Raw genomic sequence first — 18007 nt, 5'->3', positions numbered from 1 at the left:
ACTTTGCCGACTAAGGTCCGTCTAGTCAAGGCTATGGTTTTTCCTGTGGTCATGTATGGATGTGAGAGTTGGACCGTGAAGAAGGCTGAGTGCTGAAGAATTGATGCTTTTGAACTGTGGTGTTGGAGAAGACTCTTGAGAGTCCCTTGGACTGCAAGGAGATCCAACCAGTCCATTCTGAAGGAGATCGGCCCTGGCTGTTCTTTGGAAGGAATGATGCTAAAGCTGAAACTCCAGTACTTTGGCCACCCCATGTGAAGAGTTGACTCATTGGAAAAGACTCTGATGCTGGGAGGGATTGGGGGCAGGAGGAGAAGGGGACGACAGAGGATGAGATGGCTGGATGGCATCACTGACTCGATGGATGTGAGTCTGAGTGAAGTCCGGGACTTGGTGATGGACAGGGAGGCCTGGAGTGCTGCGATTCATGGGGTCACAGAGTTGGATAGGACTGAGCGACTGAACTGAACTGAACTAGTTACAGGGAAATAGGGTAACAACTGAGTAATAATTATGTAACAGTTAAGAAGTGTAACACACTTCCTTCTCTGGTCTAGTCCATTGTTCGAAAAAAGGAACAAGGACTTCCCTGGTGGTCCAGTGGCTAAGATTCCCCAGTGCAGGGAGCCGAGTTCAATCGCTGGTCAGGGAACTAGATCCCACATGCCACAGCTAGAGATCCTGCATGCTGCAACAAAGATCTAAGATCCCATGTGTTGCAATTAAGACCTGAAGCAGCCAAATAATTAATAGATTTTTTTTTTAAGCAACAAGTGAGGGGTACTAATTTTCCCTACAATGAGCAGATAATGAATGATGGTCACTGTGATGAGGAAGAGTAATCCTGTGGTAAAATACAGGCCACGATTCCTGGAGGGGAAATTGAGTGTGTATGTGTTGTGGGAGGGGTTGGGGGAGGGATAAGAGAAGGGATCCTCAAAGGACAAGGTCTCCGAGAGCCTCAGAGACATCCTCAGATTTTCCAGCATCTGATTCCAGTCCCATCATTGACAAATATGCCTTGCTATTTCACCTGCCTTTGAATTTCTACCCATCTGATTATTTGCACCACTTCTATCTCGTTGAGTGCTTCCAAAATTCTGTAGCTATATAACTATGTCCTGTGGTTGTGTCCTGTCTCGCAGACAGATGCTAACCTAGAAATTTACTCTCAGAACTGGGGTGAAGTGTTGTGGAGGGTGATGGACACGTACCAAAAAAGAAAAAACAACAAGTTCCCATGACAAGTGCCCGTGTTACTCTGTGCCGATCACAGGAGGCAGCAGATAAATACTGAATGAGCTGAACGCAGACACACTTACTCCGGGGGCCCCGTCGGCTCATCACGCCCAGGAGGTGGGTGTCAGAGCCCTCTTGCACTGGCTCCTGTTGGTCGTCCACTGGGGAGTTTTCTGACACCATTTCCTCGCGGCCAGCAGCCGGCAGCTGTGGGCAGAGGGTCAAGGTTGTGGCTCCCAAAGCTTCGGTTGACTCAGATCCTGTCTTGAGACGAGGTGGGTCACTTAGCAAAGGGACAGGCCTCGATCCTATTCAGATCTAGATAATCCTGGTCTCTGTCACCTGGGTCTCTGTGGTCATCACCCCCTCACCCCACAGGAAGCAGTGGTGATCCTTTCTTTAAGAGGTTTCTTGTTGGAGAGAGTGACCCAGGCATCCTAAAATAAAATGAGTATTCTCAGTTTTTCTAGGTACAATGTGTAGCGCTCTGTAAAAATTTGGAGGACAGGGAACTAGAAAAATCAGTATCAGACTGCTTAATCCCAGCTCTAACTCATTTGGTGAGAGAGTAAGCTCGGTTGTGTCTGACTCTTTGCGACCCCATGGGCTGCAGCCCGCCAGACTCCTCTTCCTCTGCCCATGGGGTTCTCCAGGCAAGAACACTGGAGTGGGTTGCCATTTCCTACTCCAGGGGGTCTTCCTGACCAGGGACTGAAACTGCTTCTGCTGCATTGGTGGGCGGGTACTTTACTACTGAACCACCAGGGAAGCCCATTTGAAAGAAGCAGTCAAAATGTCCTGGGTTAATCTAAGGCAAAGACCAGCCTCTGACTCCTCCCCAGACTCTTAGAGGAGGGTCTGCAGGTGAGCAGAAGGAGCAATGGAGGCCGCAGGTGAGTGACGGCCTTTGGACCAGCCAAAGGCTGGGCTCTGAACCCCGATGTACAATGGGACCCTAGGTGACTTAGTGAACTGCCTACCTTCCTTCCCCACTGTAAACGAAGGGAAATAAAAAGACCATTCACTGAGATGCTGCTACCTATCAGGCACTTGGTAAACCACAGACATTCTGACTTAAATAAATGTCCTGGGGTAGACCGAGACATCTGATATATATTTTAAAAATCCCCTAGTGATTCTGAAGTGCCACTGGGGTTAGAAACCGTCCCCCAGATTTCTCACAATGCCTGGAAGACTGCACGTGGTCTGTGATCAGGGCTCCTGTGCAGTGGAGGAATGAGACATGTCTCTGGAAAGCGCACACCTTCTCTCCATCCCCATGCCTTCCTCCGGCTCAGTAGCTGCACATCCACCCTGTTCACCCCTGCTCACTGTGCCTGTGGCCTTGAACTGGGGACTTGAGCTCTTTGCTTCTGCACTTGCTCATCTGCTGCCTCCTTGGGGCTCCCTGGCCCCCGGCTGGCCCTGCAGGAAGGGTTAAAGCTCCCTGAGTGGCCAGGGGACCAGCCCTCTGGCCGGGTACCACTTCCCTCTCCCCAATACCTCCACCGGCCCACTCCATCCACCAGCAGAGAAGGAGGCGCCGTGGCCCAGTTTATCCCAGTGGGATGGTGCTGGGTGAGGCGGGGAGCTGAAAAGGGGGTCGCCCTCCAGACTTCAGCTCTCCCGCTGCCCTCCCCACTTCCCTGGCCCCCCTTCCAGGCAGCCCCGTCACGTGACTGCTGGTTCAAAATGGCGTTCCCTCCTCCTCCCTCCTCCCTTGCTGGCATCTGGATTTTCCCGAGCAAACCGCCCCTCCATGAGATCTTTCCTGCCTCCCTCCGCAGGGGACGACTCCTTGGCAAGGGCATCTATTTACCTTGAGAAGGTGGACCTTACTCCAGGATGCTCCAGCCCAGGGAGGGCAGCTTCTGAGGGAGAGCAGGGCTAGGGGCGGGACCACCAGCCAGCATTCCGCCCGGGAGAAGGGGGTTGGCCTCTGGTTTAGACAGAGGCGGAATTTGGGCTTGGAGTTGGAGAAAGTGGGAGTTCCCAGGATTTGCTATCCTGCACTGCCATCTACTGCACATCTTAGTTTATGGCCTTTGATGATGTCGACTTAAAATAAAAAAAAAAAAAAAGATGCACAATATGGGAGCTGCGAGTTGAGTTTTATTTGGGCCAAAATGAGGACTGCAGCCTGGGAGACAGCACCTCTGATAGCTCTGAGAAGCTGCTCCAAAGAGGGAGGGGGAAAGACGGTATATTAGTGCTTTGGTAAAGGGTGGGTACAGGCAATCGAGCATGTATTTTTTTTGTAGAACGTTTCTGCTGGTCTCGTGAAGCTTCTGCTAGTCACGAGAAACAGTCGTCACCATGAGTGTTTTTCTAGATACGAGGAGATATAAGAAGTGGGCTCGTAAAATCAGCTCCTGAGAACATCTATCTAGACAGATCCTGCCCATTTCCCAGAGCACAGAGCGCCTCATGTCTGCTCTCCACCCTGAGCTCCTCTAGGGGTGCTGGAGGTCAGTGGCTTCAGCAGCACGTGCTTTAATCCTGGAAGAGGCGGATGGCAAGCAGCCATGGCAAGTGCTGATTTGTGGTTGACAATGACAGTACTGAAGGGCCTCTTTCCAGCATTTCTAAACTTCTCTCCAGGGATGGGAGAAACCTTAGGGGAAGGGTGCTCCAAACACTGCTTCCTGGTGAGGGTCATCCATGAGGCCCACACGGGGTCCTTCACCTGGACCACCCACCCTCATCCCTGTCTCCTCCAGAGAATCCCAAGTGCTGGTACCCGCGGGAGGCCGCGCAGCCCCTCTGGATGCCGTGGGCTCTTAACCGGCAGCTCAGTAGGCAGACGCGGGCTTCTGCCATCCTTACCTGCTTCTTTCTCTTTTGTCTTGGAACCTTCGAGGGCTTCTTCTGTCTTTCCTCTTCGGCATCCTCACCGTCGTCAATGTACTCCTTTGTGAAAATGCAAATGGAAGTGTGGTCACTTGGTGTGTATGTGTAAATCGGGAAAAAAATGGTAAGAAAGGAAGAGGGGTGGGATTCTTAGGTGTTCCAATGACCGCCTTGGCCTGGACCCTACACCCCCTAATGCTGAACGTGGGTGAAGGGGCAATTGACAGAGCTGCACAGCCACCATCTGCTTTGCTCCAAAGAGACACATTCTTGAAAAGTTGTATCCAAATGGAAAGATGGTCAATGAGATGGTGTTGGAGATTCCATGGCCCCAGGTGCCCATTCAGGCCTGGGGCATTAACTGGGTGCTTACTGTGTTCCAGGGGGCTTTGCTTGTGGCTCAGATGGTAAAAGAATCCACCTGCAATGCGGGAGACCTGGGTTCGATCCCTGGGTTGGGAAGATGCCCTGGAAAAGGGAAAGGCCACCCACTCCTGTATTCTGGCCTGGAGAATTCCATGGACTGTATAGTTCACGGGGTTGCAAAGAGTCAGACACGACTGAGCGACTTTTTACTTTCACTGTGTTCCAGGCCTTGTGGGCACAAGAGGTGCCTGGTGACTTCCTTCAAAAGTCATAATGTCATGAAGGCCACCAGCAAGTGGATCTGCCAGGACCGATGTTCTGATCCAGATGGAGGCCCCTAGCCCAAGAAGACAGATCACCCTAAGGGTTTCCAGGGTTGGGCTTCTCTGCTCCCAGCCTTACAAGCAGGTAGAGGTTAATGAAGATATGTGTGAAATCACCATGGATGTTTGGACTTAATGGAAATTTTTGCAGGTCTTTTTGAAAAGGGAGAAATCCTGCAACAGTGCCAATCTGGTTTCTTTTTCCACATGATGCTTTCTAAATTTGTAGTCAAAAGTTTTAAAAACTGAAGCTTCTCTAGTTTCCAGCTTTAAAGTTTTCCAGTCTGGCTTTTTCAAACCAGAGCGCAAGCACCTCTAGGTGTAAAAGAGGTTGCAAATGAATCTAGAACCTCTCCTGCGATACCAGATTTATTTGACATTTTTTTCCTGAAATTGGGAAATTTCGGTACTTCTGCTGGAATTTGGAAGACAAAGCATGGATTTGAATCATGTAAGGTTTCAAAGAAATGGCACGCAGTTTGCTGAGCTGGGCTCTAACCACACATCAGTGTGCTCAGCCTCAGGTTAGAGGAGACCTGAGCCTTAATTGCAGAGGGAACTGAGGTCCCAGCCAGTGAAAGGGCACGGTCTTTGTCTCCAGGACCTGATCCAACTGCCGTCTGCTGGGCGGAAGCCCCACTCTCTTTTAAGCCTTCTTCTTCAGGGCCTATCAGGAATTCACCAACTTGGATTATAAGACATTAATGTTGAGTGTGCAACTGTGGCTCTTAATTCAAGTCAAAGTTCTTATTGACTTAGAACGGACTTGTGAGAAATCTTCATAATTTTTTTTCTTTTTGGCTTTCCAGTCAAGTTTTGATCCTCCATCAGAGGAAAGCTGTGCAGTAGGCCCTCAAATTAGACTGAATGTGAATTCTGAGAGGACTCGGGGTTCCATTCAGTGTTGTAGCTCCAGGGACCAGAGGCCCAATCCATCTTTGTTGCATGAATGAATGAACACAGGTAGATGGAGGTAAGTTGTTAGTACTTATCTTGCTTAAAGTGAGTCTTCCAGGTCCGATCTGTATTCCTTCAGGCTTGTGAAGTACCTATTGAAAACAGCATGTTGTCCCACTTCTGCCTCTGTGGTCTGAAGTCACTGAGCTCTGGAGCCAAGAGAGAAGCAAAGACTGAGAGGAGTACTTTCTTTTCTGTTTGGTGGTCTATAATCTCCAAACTGGAGCTGGCCTTCCTCCTCTTCTCCACACGGTGCTTAATGACGTTTTGCACAAAAAGAGTTAGAAATTGCAGGGCTCTGTGGGGATTTTATTAGCGGTCATAATCTATAACTGCTGCCCTCATGTTGAGTTTCGTTAGAGACCAGGTGCTTCAGCATAACTGGGCCCCATTGTAGGTGGTAACTCAGAACCGCTGTCTGTTGGAATTCACGAGATGATGACAAAGCATGCTCAGTCAAGTCCGGCTCTTAGCGACCTTGGACTGCAGCCCGCCAGGCTCCTCTGTCCATGGGCCTCTCCAGGCAGGAACACTGGAGTGGGTTGCCATGCCCTCCTCCAGGGGATCTTCCTGACCCAGGGACCGAACCCGCATCTCCTGTGTCTGCTGCATTGCGAGTGGATTCGTGACCTCTGAGCCATGTGGAAGCCCCACACTTGCAGCACGTGTGCAGTAAGTGCTTGTTGCTGGCCTACCTTCCGTTCACCAACACGTGTGACACACATGTGCACACACACAATCACACGCCCACGCCCGTCAGGTGCATCTAAGCCACCACTCACCTCTGTAATTATTTTCACTTTTTCTTCCTTGGACTTCATTTTCTCGGTGGTGGCTCCTCCCTGACAGGCAAAGAACAAAGCAGAAGTCAGGCCCTTTGAACTCAGCCAAACATCTTTCTTCTTACTATTGACAACTCTAAAGCTAAGCTTGATGGCTAGGGAAGTGTTTGAGCTGAGTCCAGCCCCAAGGAATACATTCTTAGGCCCCAGGCGTGATGGACACGAACCCCAGAGGAGAAGGAAGGAGGCTGGACGTCCCATCCCCATGAGCTTGGCAAGGAACCTGGCTTTCCTGTGCAGGAGGTGGGACTCAGGAGAGGGTTCTGCCCTTGGTGTCTGATGACCCTGGTGGAAATCTAGCTCTGGAAGGATTATTTCATAGCCTCTCCTCTCCCTTCCCTGGTGGATCAGATGGTAAAGAATCTGCCTGCAAGGCAGGAGACCTGGGTTCCATCCCTGGGTTGGGAAGATCCCTTCGTGAAGGGAATGGCTACTCACTCCAATATTCTTGCCTGGGAAGTCCCATGGACACAGAAGCTTGGCAGGTTACAATCCATGGGGTAGCAAGGAGTCGGACACGCCTGAGTGACTTTCACTTTCCTCTCCCTTTAAATGCCCACTGTCCTGTCCCTCCTCACTCTCTGCTCTTGGCCTTGGTTCTCATTTCAAGGGCAAAGAGGTGAGGCCAGAGAGGCCCCCTCCCCTCTGCTGTCCCACCCCACTGAGTCATGGCATCCCCCTCTGCTTCCACTAGCTCCTGTGGCCTGTCCTGCTCCCATCTGGGCCAAGGTCTCTGCCTGGGTCCTGCTTCTGCCCTCTCCTCATCCAGGACCTTGATTCTGACAGTCTCCCCCCTTTCACCTGCATAATCCATTCTTCCTGCTTTTGGGGTTCATTCCTATCTGTGTACAAAGGCTGTTTCCTTAAAAAAAGCTCTCTCTGGGTTTCATGTCTCTTTCTACCCATCACTCAATTGTTCAGCCCTCTATAAGGAACTCCTCAGACCCTCTCTTTCCAAATCAGTGTTTTGAGCCCAACACTTCCCGACGGTGCTCTTGCCAGCATCTGAGTGTTGCAGAAACAAGCCCTTGAGAAACCAAGCACCACACTCAGAGAGTTGGAGAACTCAGGTTTATTACGCCAGAGGGCCCAGAGGAGTTAACACTCCAAGCTCTGAGCCCTGAACAAAGGGGTTACAGAGCTTTTATAGACAGACTACAGTGGGCAACACCAGCTGTTAATAGGCTGGTTTAAACTAAGAGATTTCACGTGCACGTGGGAACAGTAGTCAAGACGGGGAGAAGGGTGCCTGACCTTTACACTTGATTAAACAGGTTTGCAGGGGCTGGGCATTTGCAAAGAGCAGGACAAGCGTGAGTGAGATAAGCTCCAGTTTCTAGTGTTGTGAGTCCCCACTTTCTGAGACTACGTGACCTGCGTGATCTAGACTTTGCAAGGAGCAAGCTGAGTTACAGAGGCAGAAGGAGAAGGAGGTTATGTAAACTTTTAGCTTTTCCTCTTTATGAGGACCTCCGCGTCGCCATGTCTCATGTTCAGTCCTCAACCCTCAGCTTAGTTGCCCCATCAGAGGCAGTGAGTAAGGAAAGTGACCCGTTGCCTTCTTTTTCTTGCCAAACCTTCTTTTCTTGGCTTCTCAGGCATACTCTTTCCCAGTTTTTCTCCTGCCCATTGCTTCTCCTGCTCAAACTGCTGGTCTGGTGAGCACCACACTTGACACTGTCTGGGGAAGAGCCTCCCTCAACTCACTCCCTTAGTGAGCTTGTCTCGCCTCTCGACTTTAACTACTGTCTGCCTACTGACACTCCCCACATTTAGACCAAGGTCCACACACCTCCCCAGAACTCCAGACTCAAGTGTGCACATGCTCGACAGACACCTTCCTCTGTGTGAGTGCTCAGTCATTGAGTCGTGTCCAACTCTTTGTGACCCTGCCAGGCTCCTCTGTTCCTGAAATGTTCCAGGCAAGAATACTGGATTGGGTTGCCATTTCCCTCTCTAGGAGATCTTCCTGAGCCAAGGATCAAACCTGCGTCTCTTGCATTGGCAGATGGATTCTTTACCACTCTACTACCTGAGAAGATGGTCTCTTGGCTTAACATGCCCCAAACAAGCTCCTTGTCATCACCCTGAATCTGCATGTCCTGCAGCCTTCCTTGCTATGATGCACAGTTCAGTTCAGTCGCTCAGTTGTATCCGACTCTTTGAGACCCCATGGACTGCAACACACCAGGCTTCCCTGTCCATCACCAACTCCCTGAGTTTACCCAAATTCATGTCCATTGAGTCAGTGATGCCATCCAACCATCTCATCCTCTGTTGTCCCCTTCTCCTCCTGCGTTCAATCTTTCCCAACATCAGGGTCTTTTCAAATGAGTCAACTCTTCACATCAGGTGGCCAAAGTATTGGAGTTTCAGCTTCAACATCAGTCCTTCCAATGAACATTCAGGACTGATTTCCTTTAGGATGGATTGGTTGGATCTCCTTGCAGTCCAAGGGACTCTAAAGAGTCTTTTCCAATACAACGGTTCAAAAGCATCAATTCTTCGGCACTCAGCTTTCTTTATAGTTCAGCTCTCACATCCATTCATGACTACTGGAAAAACCATAGCCTTGACTAGATGGGCCTTTGTTGACAAAGTAACGTCTCTGCTTTTTAATATGCTGTCTAGGTTGGCCATAACTTTTCTTCCAAGGAGTAAGCGTCTTTTTATTTCATGGCTGCAACCACAATCTGCAGTGATTTTGGAGCCCGCAAAAATAAAATCTGCCACTGTTTCCACTGTTTCTTCATCTATTAGCCATGGAGTGACAGGACCAGTTGCCATGATCTTAGTTTTCTGAATGTTGAGCTTTAAACCAACTTTTTCACTCTCCTCTTTCACTTTCATCAAGAGGCTCTTTAATTCTTCACTTTCGGCCATAAGGGTGGTGTCATCTACATGCTATAATGCACAGAACTCCATCTTTTCCCCTACCAGGCCAGAAACTTTGTGACTCTCACACGACACATCACGTCCAATCCATCAGAAACCTTACCTGCTTCACCTTCATATTATATTGAGAATCCAGCCAGCTCTAAACACCTCACTGTTGCCACCCTGGTCTGGCACGGTTGTTTCTCAGGACCTTTTTTAAGAGTCTCCTGACTTCAGCTTCCCTTGTGGCTCAGCTGGTAAGGAATCTACCTGCAATGTGGGAGACCTGGGTTTGATCCCTGGGCTGGGCAGATGCCCTGGAGAAGGGAGAGGCTACCCACTCCAGTATTCTTGCCTGGAGAATTCCATGGACTATGATCCATGGGGTCACAAAGAGTCAGACACGACTGAGCGACCTTCTCTTGACTTCTCTGCTTCCAGCCTCACTTAGCTACAATCCATTCTCTGTATTGAAGCCAAAGTGAATTGTTTAGTGTGTAAGTGAGGTCATGTCATTCCTTTGCTCAAAATTCTCCAGTGACCTGCCTCTCTTAACAGAGTTAAGCTCAAAATCCTTCAATGGCCTACAAGGCCTTGTAAGATCTGCACTTGAAACTTCTTGGCTCCGAGCCTTTGCACTGGCTCTGTTTAGAACTCACTTTCCCCAGCATTTTCAGACTCTCTCTCTCTTTCATTTTCCTCAAGGCTCTGCTCACATTTCATTTTATCAGAGACATCCTCCCTGAACGCTTACAATAACCACCCCCCTCCCCCCACCCCCTTGAAGCTTCCCAGCCACTGTATAGAGATTTCTTTTTCCATGGTATTTATCACCAGTTGACATATATATTTATTTGTTACCATCTGTCCTTTCTCATTAGAACACAAGTTACAGGAGGGCAGGAATCTTTGCTCAATTTTTGGGCCCAGAGCCTAGGACTACTGTGCTCAGTAGTCATGATAAATGTCTGTTGAATGAATGGCTAAATCATTCTTTGCTGGCCGTGCCTTCCTTGACCACATTCTGAGCCCTTCAGCGTGTCATTGTCATCCTTGAGCTGCTGAGAAGATTAAAGGAGAGAGCACAGGAGAAATGGCAGGGCTGACATATTATAAGCCCTTCTTAATAGCTGTGGAATTGGAATCTTAACTGGACTTGGTCACGTAAGCAGCTCATCTGAAGCACTCAAGCTTTCTTTGACTCTAACGAGGAGTTAGAATGTTCAAAGGAAATAAAACATCTGCAATTCTATTGTCTCCTGTCCAGACCTTCTCACAGGCTACAAAAAATGGACGAAGGGAAATGCCACAAGCAGCTAAGAAAAATAAAAGGGTAAGGAGGTAATCTGGGGAGAACCAGAGGGCAGACAGTCAATATAAAACGCTACAGAACGCGGGAACTCTCTGAAGCACAACTCTGGTAATTATGAAGTGGGAAAAAGAGAACTGCAATATTTTAGTGGCTAAAAAAAGATCCTCCATAAATTGAACATGTTGCATATGAAAGAAATAGAAGCAGAACATGAAAAATGTGATGGGGTTGATTTTTTTTTTCCTTCTCGTGTATTCCTGATCATTACCTTTGAATGAGTTTCCAAAGAAATCAAATGACATCAAAATTTATCTTGTTATGAACACTGTTGCTGAGAAAACAAATCAATACTCCCTAATGTTAATACGCAGCTTGTCATCATCATGCGTATTGAGTGTGTGTCATTAATAATATTTTCCTCCTGCAACATCAAAACGAAAGCTGTGGTTCAGTGTAGCCTTATTTGTGCTCTCTCTAGAGGTACCTCACCACTAGGGCTCACAGGAACACTTCCAGCCAGCAGTAAAGGCCTCTGTGCACAGGAGGCAATGAGGGATCCTCTGAGGTTAAGCTCGGACAGGGTCCACGATTTGCCATTATGGTTATCAAACGTGTGTTCAGACGCTGCAGCCCTCCTCCATGGCCCCCTGCCTCTCTGTTTCAACGCTCACCCTTGTTTTTCGATGTCAGCAACTGTCTCTCTTAGCCCAGCATTCTGGAAATATTTACAACTGAAAGCACAGAGCACCTCCCCGTTGTGAAAGGACTTTGGCTACTTTAGGTCACTGATTTATTTAGTTTAACTCAATGGGGGAAACCAAAGGTATTTTCCAAGGAACGTACTGACACCTTCACCCAAACAATTGGATCTTCTCTGAGGGCCATCAAGTGATCAGAGTCCTACCCAGAGCGTCTTGTGGTAGATTCTATAGGACGCAGGGGAAAAGGGCGGTATTGTATGCGAGGCATTTCAACCTTGGCTGCTTAAAAGATAACATAATAGGTTCGGTCTTCTAATATCTCCATGAAAAAAAGAAAGAAAGAAAGATAATATAATATATGCACCCTACTCTAGAACACTGAAGACATGGTTTTATAGAAAGAGTGAGGACTTTGTAAACAATTGTATGGACCTGGGTTCAAATTACAGCTCTATTTCTCAGTTATGTGATATGATAAATAGAGCTGCTTTTGTGATTTGAGAGCAATGCCTTCAGCCCTCTGAGATACATGTCTGTATCTTTAAACTTGTGATTATAATTCCTACCTTGATAAGCGATTGTTTTATTAGGGTTAAATGATAGAATCTCCATGGCCCAGGGCTTCCCTGATAGCTCGGTTGGTAAAGAAGCTGCCTGCAATGAAGGAGACCTTGGTTCAGTTCCTGGGTCAGGAAGATCCTCTGGAGAAGGGAAAGGCTACCCACTCCAGGATTCTTGGGCTTCCCTTGTGACTCAGCTGGTAAAGAATCTGTCTGCAATGTGGGAGACCTGGGTTTGATCCCTGGGTTGGGAAGATCCCCTGGAGAAGGGAAAGGCTACCCACTCCAGTATTCTGGCCTGGAGAATTCCATGGACTGTATAGTCTGTGGGGTTGCAAAGTGTTGGACATGACTGAGCAACTTTCACTTTCTTTCAAATGATAGACTATATGTAGTAAATTGCCCATCATGGACCAGGCTCTCAATATTGAAAAGTGTTATTTTTAAGAAAAGGTGATCCTAGAGCGGGGAAAGCAGAAAAAAGTTATAGGGAGGGTAAAAAAAAGGGGGGGGGGAATGGAATCATAAGAAAGACCTTGCTGCTGCTGCTGCTAAGTCGCTTCAGTCGTGTCCAACTCTGTGCGACCCCATAGACGGCAGCCCACCAGGCTCCCCCATCCCTGGGATTCTCCAGGCAAGAACACTGGAGTGGGTTGCCATTTCCTTCTCCAATGCATGAAAGTGAAAAGTGAAAGTGAAGTCTCTCAGTCGTGTCCGACTCTTAACGACCCCATGGACTGCCCCCCACCAGGCTCCTCCATCCATGGGATTTTCCAGGCAAGAGTCCTGGAGTGGGTTGCCATTGCCTTCTCTGAAGAAAGACCTTAGGTGACATCAAATCTCCCACAAACACCTTCAGTTCTCAACTCTGAGTCACTGGACCGAATAACGGTTCTTGCCCATACCTCAGCTGGGCCCAGGGCAGTTTCCTTTCTGTTTCCTTTTAGGGTGTTTCTGAAACCTTCCTCTGTCTTCAAGCCCATGAGCCTTTTCTACCGATGGACAGCACTAAGCTTTCTTTGTCTTATCTTGTTAAAGCCTGGACCTCTGGGCAGGTCCAAACACACCCTGTTTGATTTCTTTACCTAATTCTCCAAGTTCTTTCAGTCACTGTTTCCTAGAGTAAAAGGTGAGTGGCAAGCAGCTTTATAGAATCATTTTATCAGCTCAATAGAGTGAATACAGTCTTCAAAGAGTACCTATAAACACCGCATCTCAGCTGTGGGATGTGATATATGCCCAGTGCATTCACTGGATGAGCCAAGTGCTCGCAGGCCCTCCGTGGGGGTCATCCTCTGTGCTTTGAGCACTCAAAGTGAAGTTGCTCAGTCATGTCTGACCCTTTGTCGGTCCCATGAACTGTAGTCTACCAGTAGTCTACCAGGCTCCTCTGTCCATGGGATTTTCCAGGCAAGAGTACTGGAGTGGGTTGCCATTTCCTTCTCCAGGGGATCTTCCTGACCCAGGGATCGAACCTAGGTCTTCTGTGTGGCAGGTAGACGCTTTCCCCTCTGAGCCACCAGGGAAGCCCTTGAGCACTCAAAGCCTTTCATCTATCTCCTATGGCAGTTATCTCGCTGCGCTGTTATCTGTTTATAGGTCTGTCTCTCCAGCAGACTCGGAGCTCCTGACCTGGTCTGACTCCCTTTTGCACACTCTAAACTTTAGCACCTTGCTGAAGCCTGGTGCCACGGTGCTGTTCAGGGCATGTTTGGTTGGATGACTCCTTAAATAAGCTCGAGGAGATCCATTTGCCAGAGATTTCTTTCTGGTGCTGAATTTACTTGCATAAAAGGTTATATGAACATCCAGTAACATCCATGGATTTCCCCTTTATTAGCCTTTTATTAGCCTTTCAGAGCCCCTCTTTGCAACAAAGGGAAAGGATCAGCTTAATTCGCAGCTGATAGAACTCTTTGTCTCTTGGCAAGTCAGCCTTTGTCTGTAGCAGCCCTTCCTCTGTCTAATGCTGAGGGAAGTGAAGCATGCAGTAACTAGTACTTTGCCCCTTGAACCACTGGCACGAAAAGACTCAGAAATGCAGCCTGCAACCAGTGTTTCCGGGAGACAGGAATGCAACAGGATGGCGAGCACGTCCCAGGAAGGAAGTGGAGGGAGACTTTAGAAGGCATTCTCCCCCGGGGGGCTGTCATGAGCTGGACTTACATTTCCTGCAAGCTAGGCACCAGGCAGTGGCTCTAATCAAAGCAGCCCGAGTCATGCTCCATGTTTTCATCTCAGAAAGTAAAGCGTAAATATAACGACAAGGTCTCCTACATTTACAGCTCATTAAATTGGCTCAGGGTATCCCGGGGAGAGTCTGAGCTCCGAGCCTGCGCTAGCAGGACCTCAATGCTCCAGCCCTGCTCCCAGGAAAAACTGATTTACCTTAAGGAACTTTTCAGGGCACTTTGCAGATTCTGCTTTCTGGGTTGAAAGTGGAGCGAGGCGGCTGTCCCTGATGATGCTTCTGAAAAATTCCGGAGGGCAAAGGCTGAGTGTTGGGGCGGCTCCTGGGCTGCTCCCTGGGAAGCTGCAGCCCTGTCTCAGCAAAAACACCCGCTTAGCAACCCGTTCCTAAGGAAGGTCACTCCACAGCTTTTTTTTTCTTTTAAAGTGACAGGTTACTTCTAGTAGAGAAGCACACACCCAGGGTGAGCAGAAGCGCACAGCTTACAGGGGAAGAGCACAGAGAATGAGCCTGGGGCGCTGGGCAGACAGGAGGCCAAGTTTTCAGTGCAGCCCCCTCCCTCACATTATCACTCACTGGGCACTTCTGATCAATGGCAGGCAGGCGATGCTCAGAGACGGGTGGCTTAGAATCAGGAAAGGTCCCTGTTACAGGGTGAGGATGTCCGACTTATCCGCCTCTCATGCTCCCTGATGTTGCTGTGGACTGTTCTCTGGTTAAACATGAAAAATTGAATGCGCAAGATGACTCTGCTTGTTCTCTGAATTGCCCTGAACTTATTGAAAGAGGAGATCACTGGTAAGGCTCAAAAAGCAAAGGAAATGGAAAAAGAGGCAAAGCCAGTGACTGAGGACGGGAATGAACAGACCAAAGAAAGCCGCACCCCAAGTATCCTAGGGTGGGTGTATGTGTGTACCTGGGCCCTTCTGTGTGTGTCTCTGTCTGTGTATCCGTGTCTGTGTGGGTTTGCGTGTGTCTCTGGGTCTGTCTCTGTGTGTATATATCTGTGTGTGTCTGTGTATGTATTTCTGTGCGGGCATCTCTGTATATGTATGTGGGTGCATCTGTGTGTCTGTGTGTGTCTCTGTATCTGTGTACGTGTGTCTGAGTGTCTAGGTGTGTGTGTACATGTGCGTGTCTGGGTGTATGTGTCTGTATGTGTGTGTGAGTCTCTTATACAGATACATACATATATGTGTGTGTATCTGTGTGTGTGTGCATCTCTCTGTGTATGTGTCTAAGAGTCTGTGTCTATGTGTTTGTGTATGTGACTATGCATGTATGTGTGCCTGCGTATATGTGTCTGTGTGTGTGTGTGCAACTGTGTGTGTGTGGGGGGGGAGAGGTGGGGGGTCAGCTAGGCACCAGAATGAGGATATGAGCTGGTCTGCTCAGCAGCACTTCAGAGAGGCCCAGGGTTTTGCCCTGCAGTGTGCTGGGCTGAATTGTGTCCCCCTGAAAGATATGTTCAAGTCTTAATCCCCAGGACCTCAGAATGTGACGTTGTTTGGAGACAAGGTCTTTACAGAGGTAATCAGTTTCAGCTGGCAAAGAATCCGCCTGCAGTGCGGGAGACCTGGGTTGGATTCCTGGGCTGGGAAGATCCACTGGAGAAGGGATAGGATACCCACTCCAGTATTCTTGGACTTCCCTGTGGCTTAGCTGGTAAAGAATCCACCTGCAATGCAGGAGACCTGGGTTCTATCCCTGGCTTGGGAAGATCCTCTGGAGAAGGGAAATCCATTTCAGGATTCTGGCCTGGAGAATTCCACGGACTGTATAGTCCCACCTTCACTGGCATCAAACTGGAAAACATGAGACATTATTTTCTGGAGGATCTGAATGGCCACAAATAACAGATCCCAGGCACAGGCATTTCTGGCTCCTTCAATGAAATAAGCAGCATTTTGCCTTTACAGAAAGGTAATAGAGAGAAACTGAGAGGGTCACAGGTTAAGAAATGCTTGCAGTTTTATAGAAAGAGAGTCAAGAAAGCAAAACAGTACCATATGTCAAAGAAGTAACGCAAAGAAGACTCTCAGAATTGAAAGAAGTCTTTCAATTGAAAGGGGCTGTGACCCAGCGCTAGGCTGGGACACCAGGAGAAAACTGCTCTGTCTTAGTTCACCAGCTCTGCATGTGGCAGAAATATTCTCCAGGGAGTTCATAACCCCGGCCTGCACCAGGTTGCTGAACTGCCTTATTTATGCTACCTACGTCATTTAGGAACTCCCCAGGGGACACATTTTAAAAATGGGCTCAGGCTTCTGTATCCCTGTTGGGTACCCAAGGGCAGATACGAAACTTTCCTGGAGAGGCACACCCTCAAGTAGTCCATTCAGAGCTGCTGCAGATAAACCTGATCCATGCTGCAGTCCATGGGGTCTCAAAGAGTCTAACATGACTGCGTGATGACAAAGAAACCTTCTAAAGATGAACTCACAATCCAAAACTAGACACACAGGAGGAAACACTCAGGAGTCTGCCGACAGTCAGAGGGTGCAGCAGATAGCCAAGAACTTGATACAGTGATCATATGGAGAATCAGGAAAAAACAAGGACCATTAAAGAACTTAAAAGGAGGCTTTGAAACTATGGAAGAAGAGGGTGATACTGTCAAAAAGATCAGGAAAAGGTGAAAAAGAACCAGCCAGAGCTTTTAGAAGTGAATAATAAAGTCGTGAATTTTAAAAAATTATTGGGATATAGTTGATTTGCAATGCTGTATATGTATATGAGTCATATATATATGAATATATATATATTAATTTTTAAATTTAAAGCAAAGGATGGGTTAACATATGGATGAGAGAACTGGACAGAAAATGAGTGATGTAAAAGATAGATTTAAAAATTCAAAGTTGGCAGAGAGATGGAAACTAGGAAAAGTTTGGATGAAAGACATGGAGGAGAAATTGATGAGATCTACCATGTCCAGTACAGTTCAAGGGCAGAGAAGAGAGAGACTCTGGACACTGGATCTTAGAGGTGAGCGATCTTGGTCAAATTCTTTAACTTCTTAAGATTTCAGTGTCTTCACTTTCTAAATCGAGGTTAATAATTGTACTTACTCCAGAGGGTCATGATAAGGGTTATTGAGTTAATATTTGCCAATCACACAGTAAATGCTGTTGCTGTTTTGTTGCTAAGTCACATCCGACTTTTTTGTGACCCCATGGACCGTAGACCACCAGGCTCATCTATCCATGGGATTTCCCAGGCAAGAAAACTGGAGTGGGTTGCCATTTCTTTCTCCAGGGGATCTTCCCGACCCAGACCCATGGCTCAAACCTGCATCTCCTACGTCTCTTGCGTTGGCAGGCAGATTATTTACCCCTGAGCCACCTGGAAAAGCCCAGTAAATGCTGTAAGGTTTATTAAATTGAAAGAAAAATGTGGATGCTGTTTTACCTTAGGCTGCTTTAAAAGAGTACCATAGCCCCGGTGGCTTAAACCACAGATTTATTTTCTCACAGGTCTGGAGGCTGGAAGTTCAAGATCAAGTTGCCAGCGGTTTGGTGTTTGGTGAGGACTCTCTTCCTGACTTGCAGACAACCATATTCTTGCTGTGTTCTCACATGGCCTTTCCTGGTGCCTGAAGAAGAGAGAGAGAGAGAGAACTCCATCTTCTTCATGTAAAGGCACCTTCCCTCATAGCTCGGCTGGTAGAGAATCTGCCTGCAATGTAGGAGACCTGGGTTCGATCCCTTGGGAAGATCCCCTGGGGAAGGGAAAGGCTACCCACTCCAGTATTCTGGCCTGGAGAATTCCACGTGCTGATCTGAAATA

At 48.1% G+C, this 18007-nt stretch overlaps 1 protein-coding gene across 4 annotated transcripts in view; it reads right to left on the bottom strand.

Annotated features, from left to right (window-relative positions):
* CC2D2A (coiled-coil and C2 domain containing 2A) overlaps positions 1 to 14595 on the bottom strand; it is a 130213-nt gene extending 115618 nt beyond the window's left edge. Inside the window, exons 1-4 of one of the 4 annotated variants that reach the window (XM_013964800.2) lie at positions 14416 to 14595; positions 6518 to 6577; positions 4066 to 4149; positions 1323 to 1446 (exon numbers count right to left, since the gene is read on the bottom strand). In XM_013964800.2, coding sequence (XP_013820254.2) covers positions 1323 to 1446; positions 4066 to 4149; positions 6518 to 6556 — 247 coding nt within the window. In that variant the 5' untranslated portion in view covers positions 6557 to 6577; positions 14416 to 14595. Of the gene's footprint in view, positions 1 to 1322; positions 1504 to 3058; positions 3159 to 4065; positions 4150 to 6517; positions 6578 to 14415 lie in introns of those variants that run through there. The other 3 variants (XM_013964801.2, XM_013964803.2, XM_013964802.2) reach the window with 3 other exon arrangements.

This window comes from Capra hircus, chromosome 6 (genome assembly GCF_001704415.2).
Source record: "Capra hircus breed San Clemente chromosome 6, ASM170441v1, whole genome shotgun sequence".
NCBI lineage: Eukaryota > Metazoa > Chordata > Mammalia > Artiodactyla > Bovidae > Capra > Capra hircus.
The sequence above is the reverse complement of the archived record's forward strand: the minus strand, read 5'-3'. Positions and strand labels throughout refer to the sequence as shown.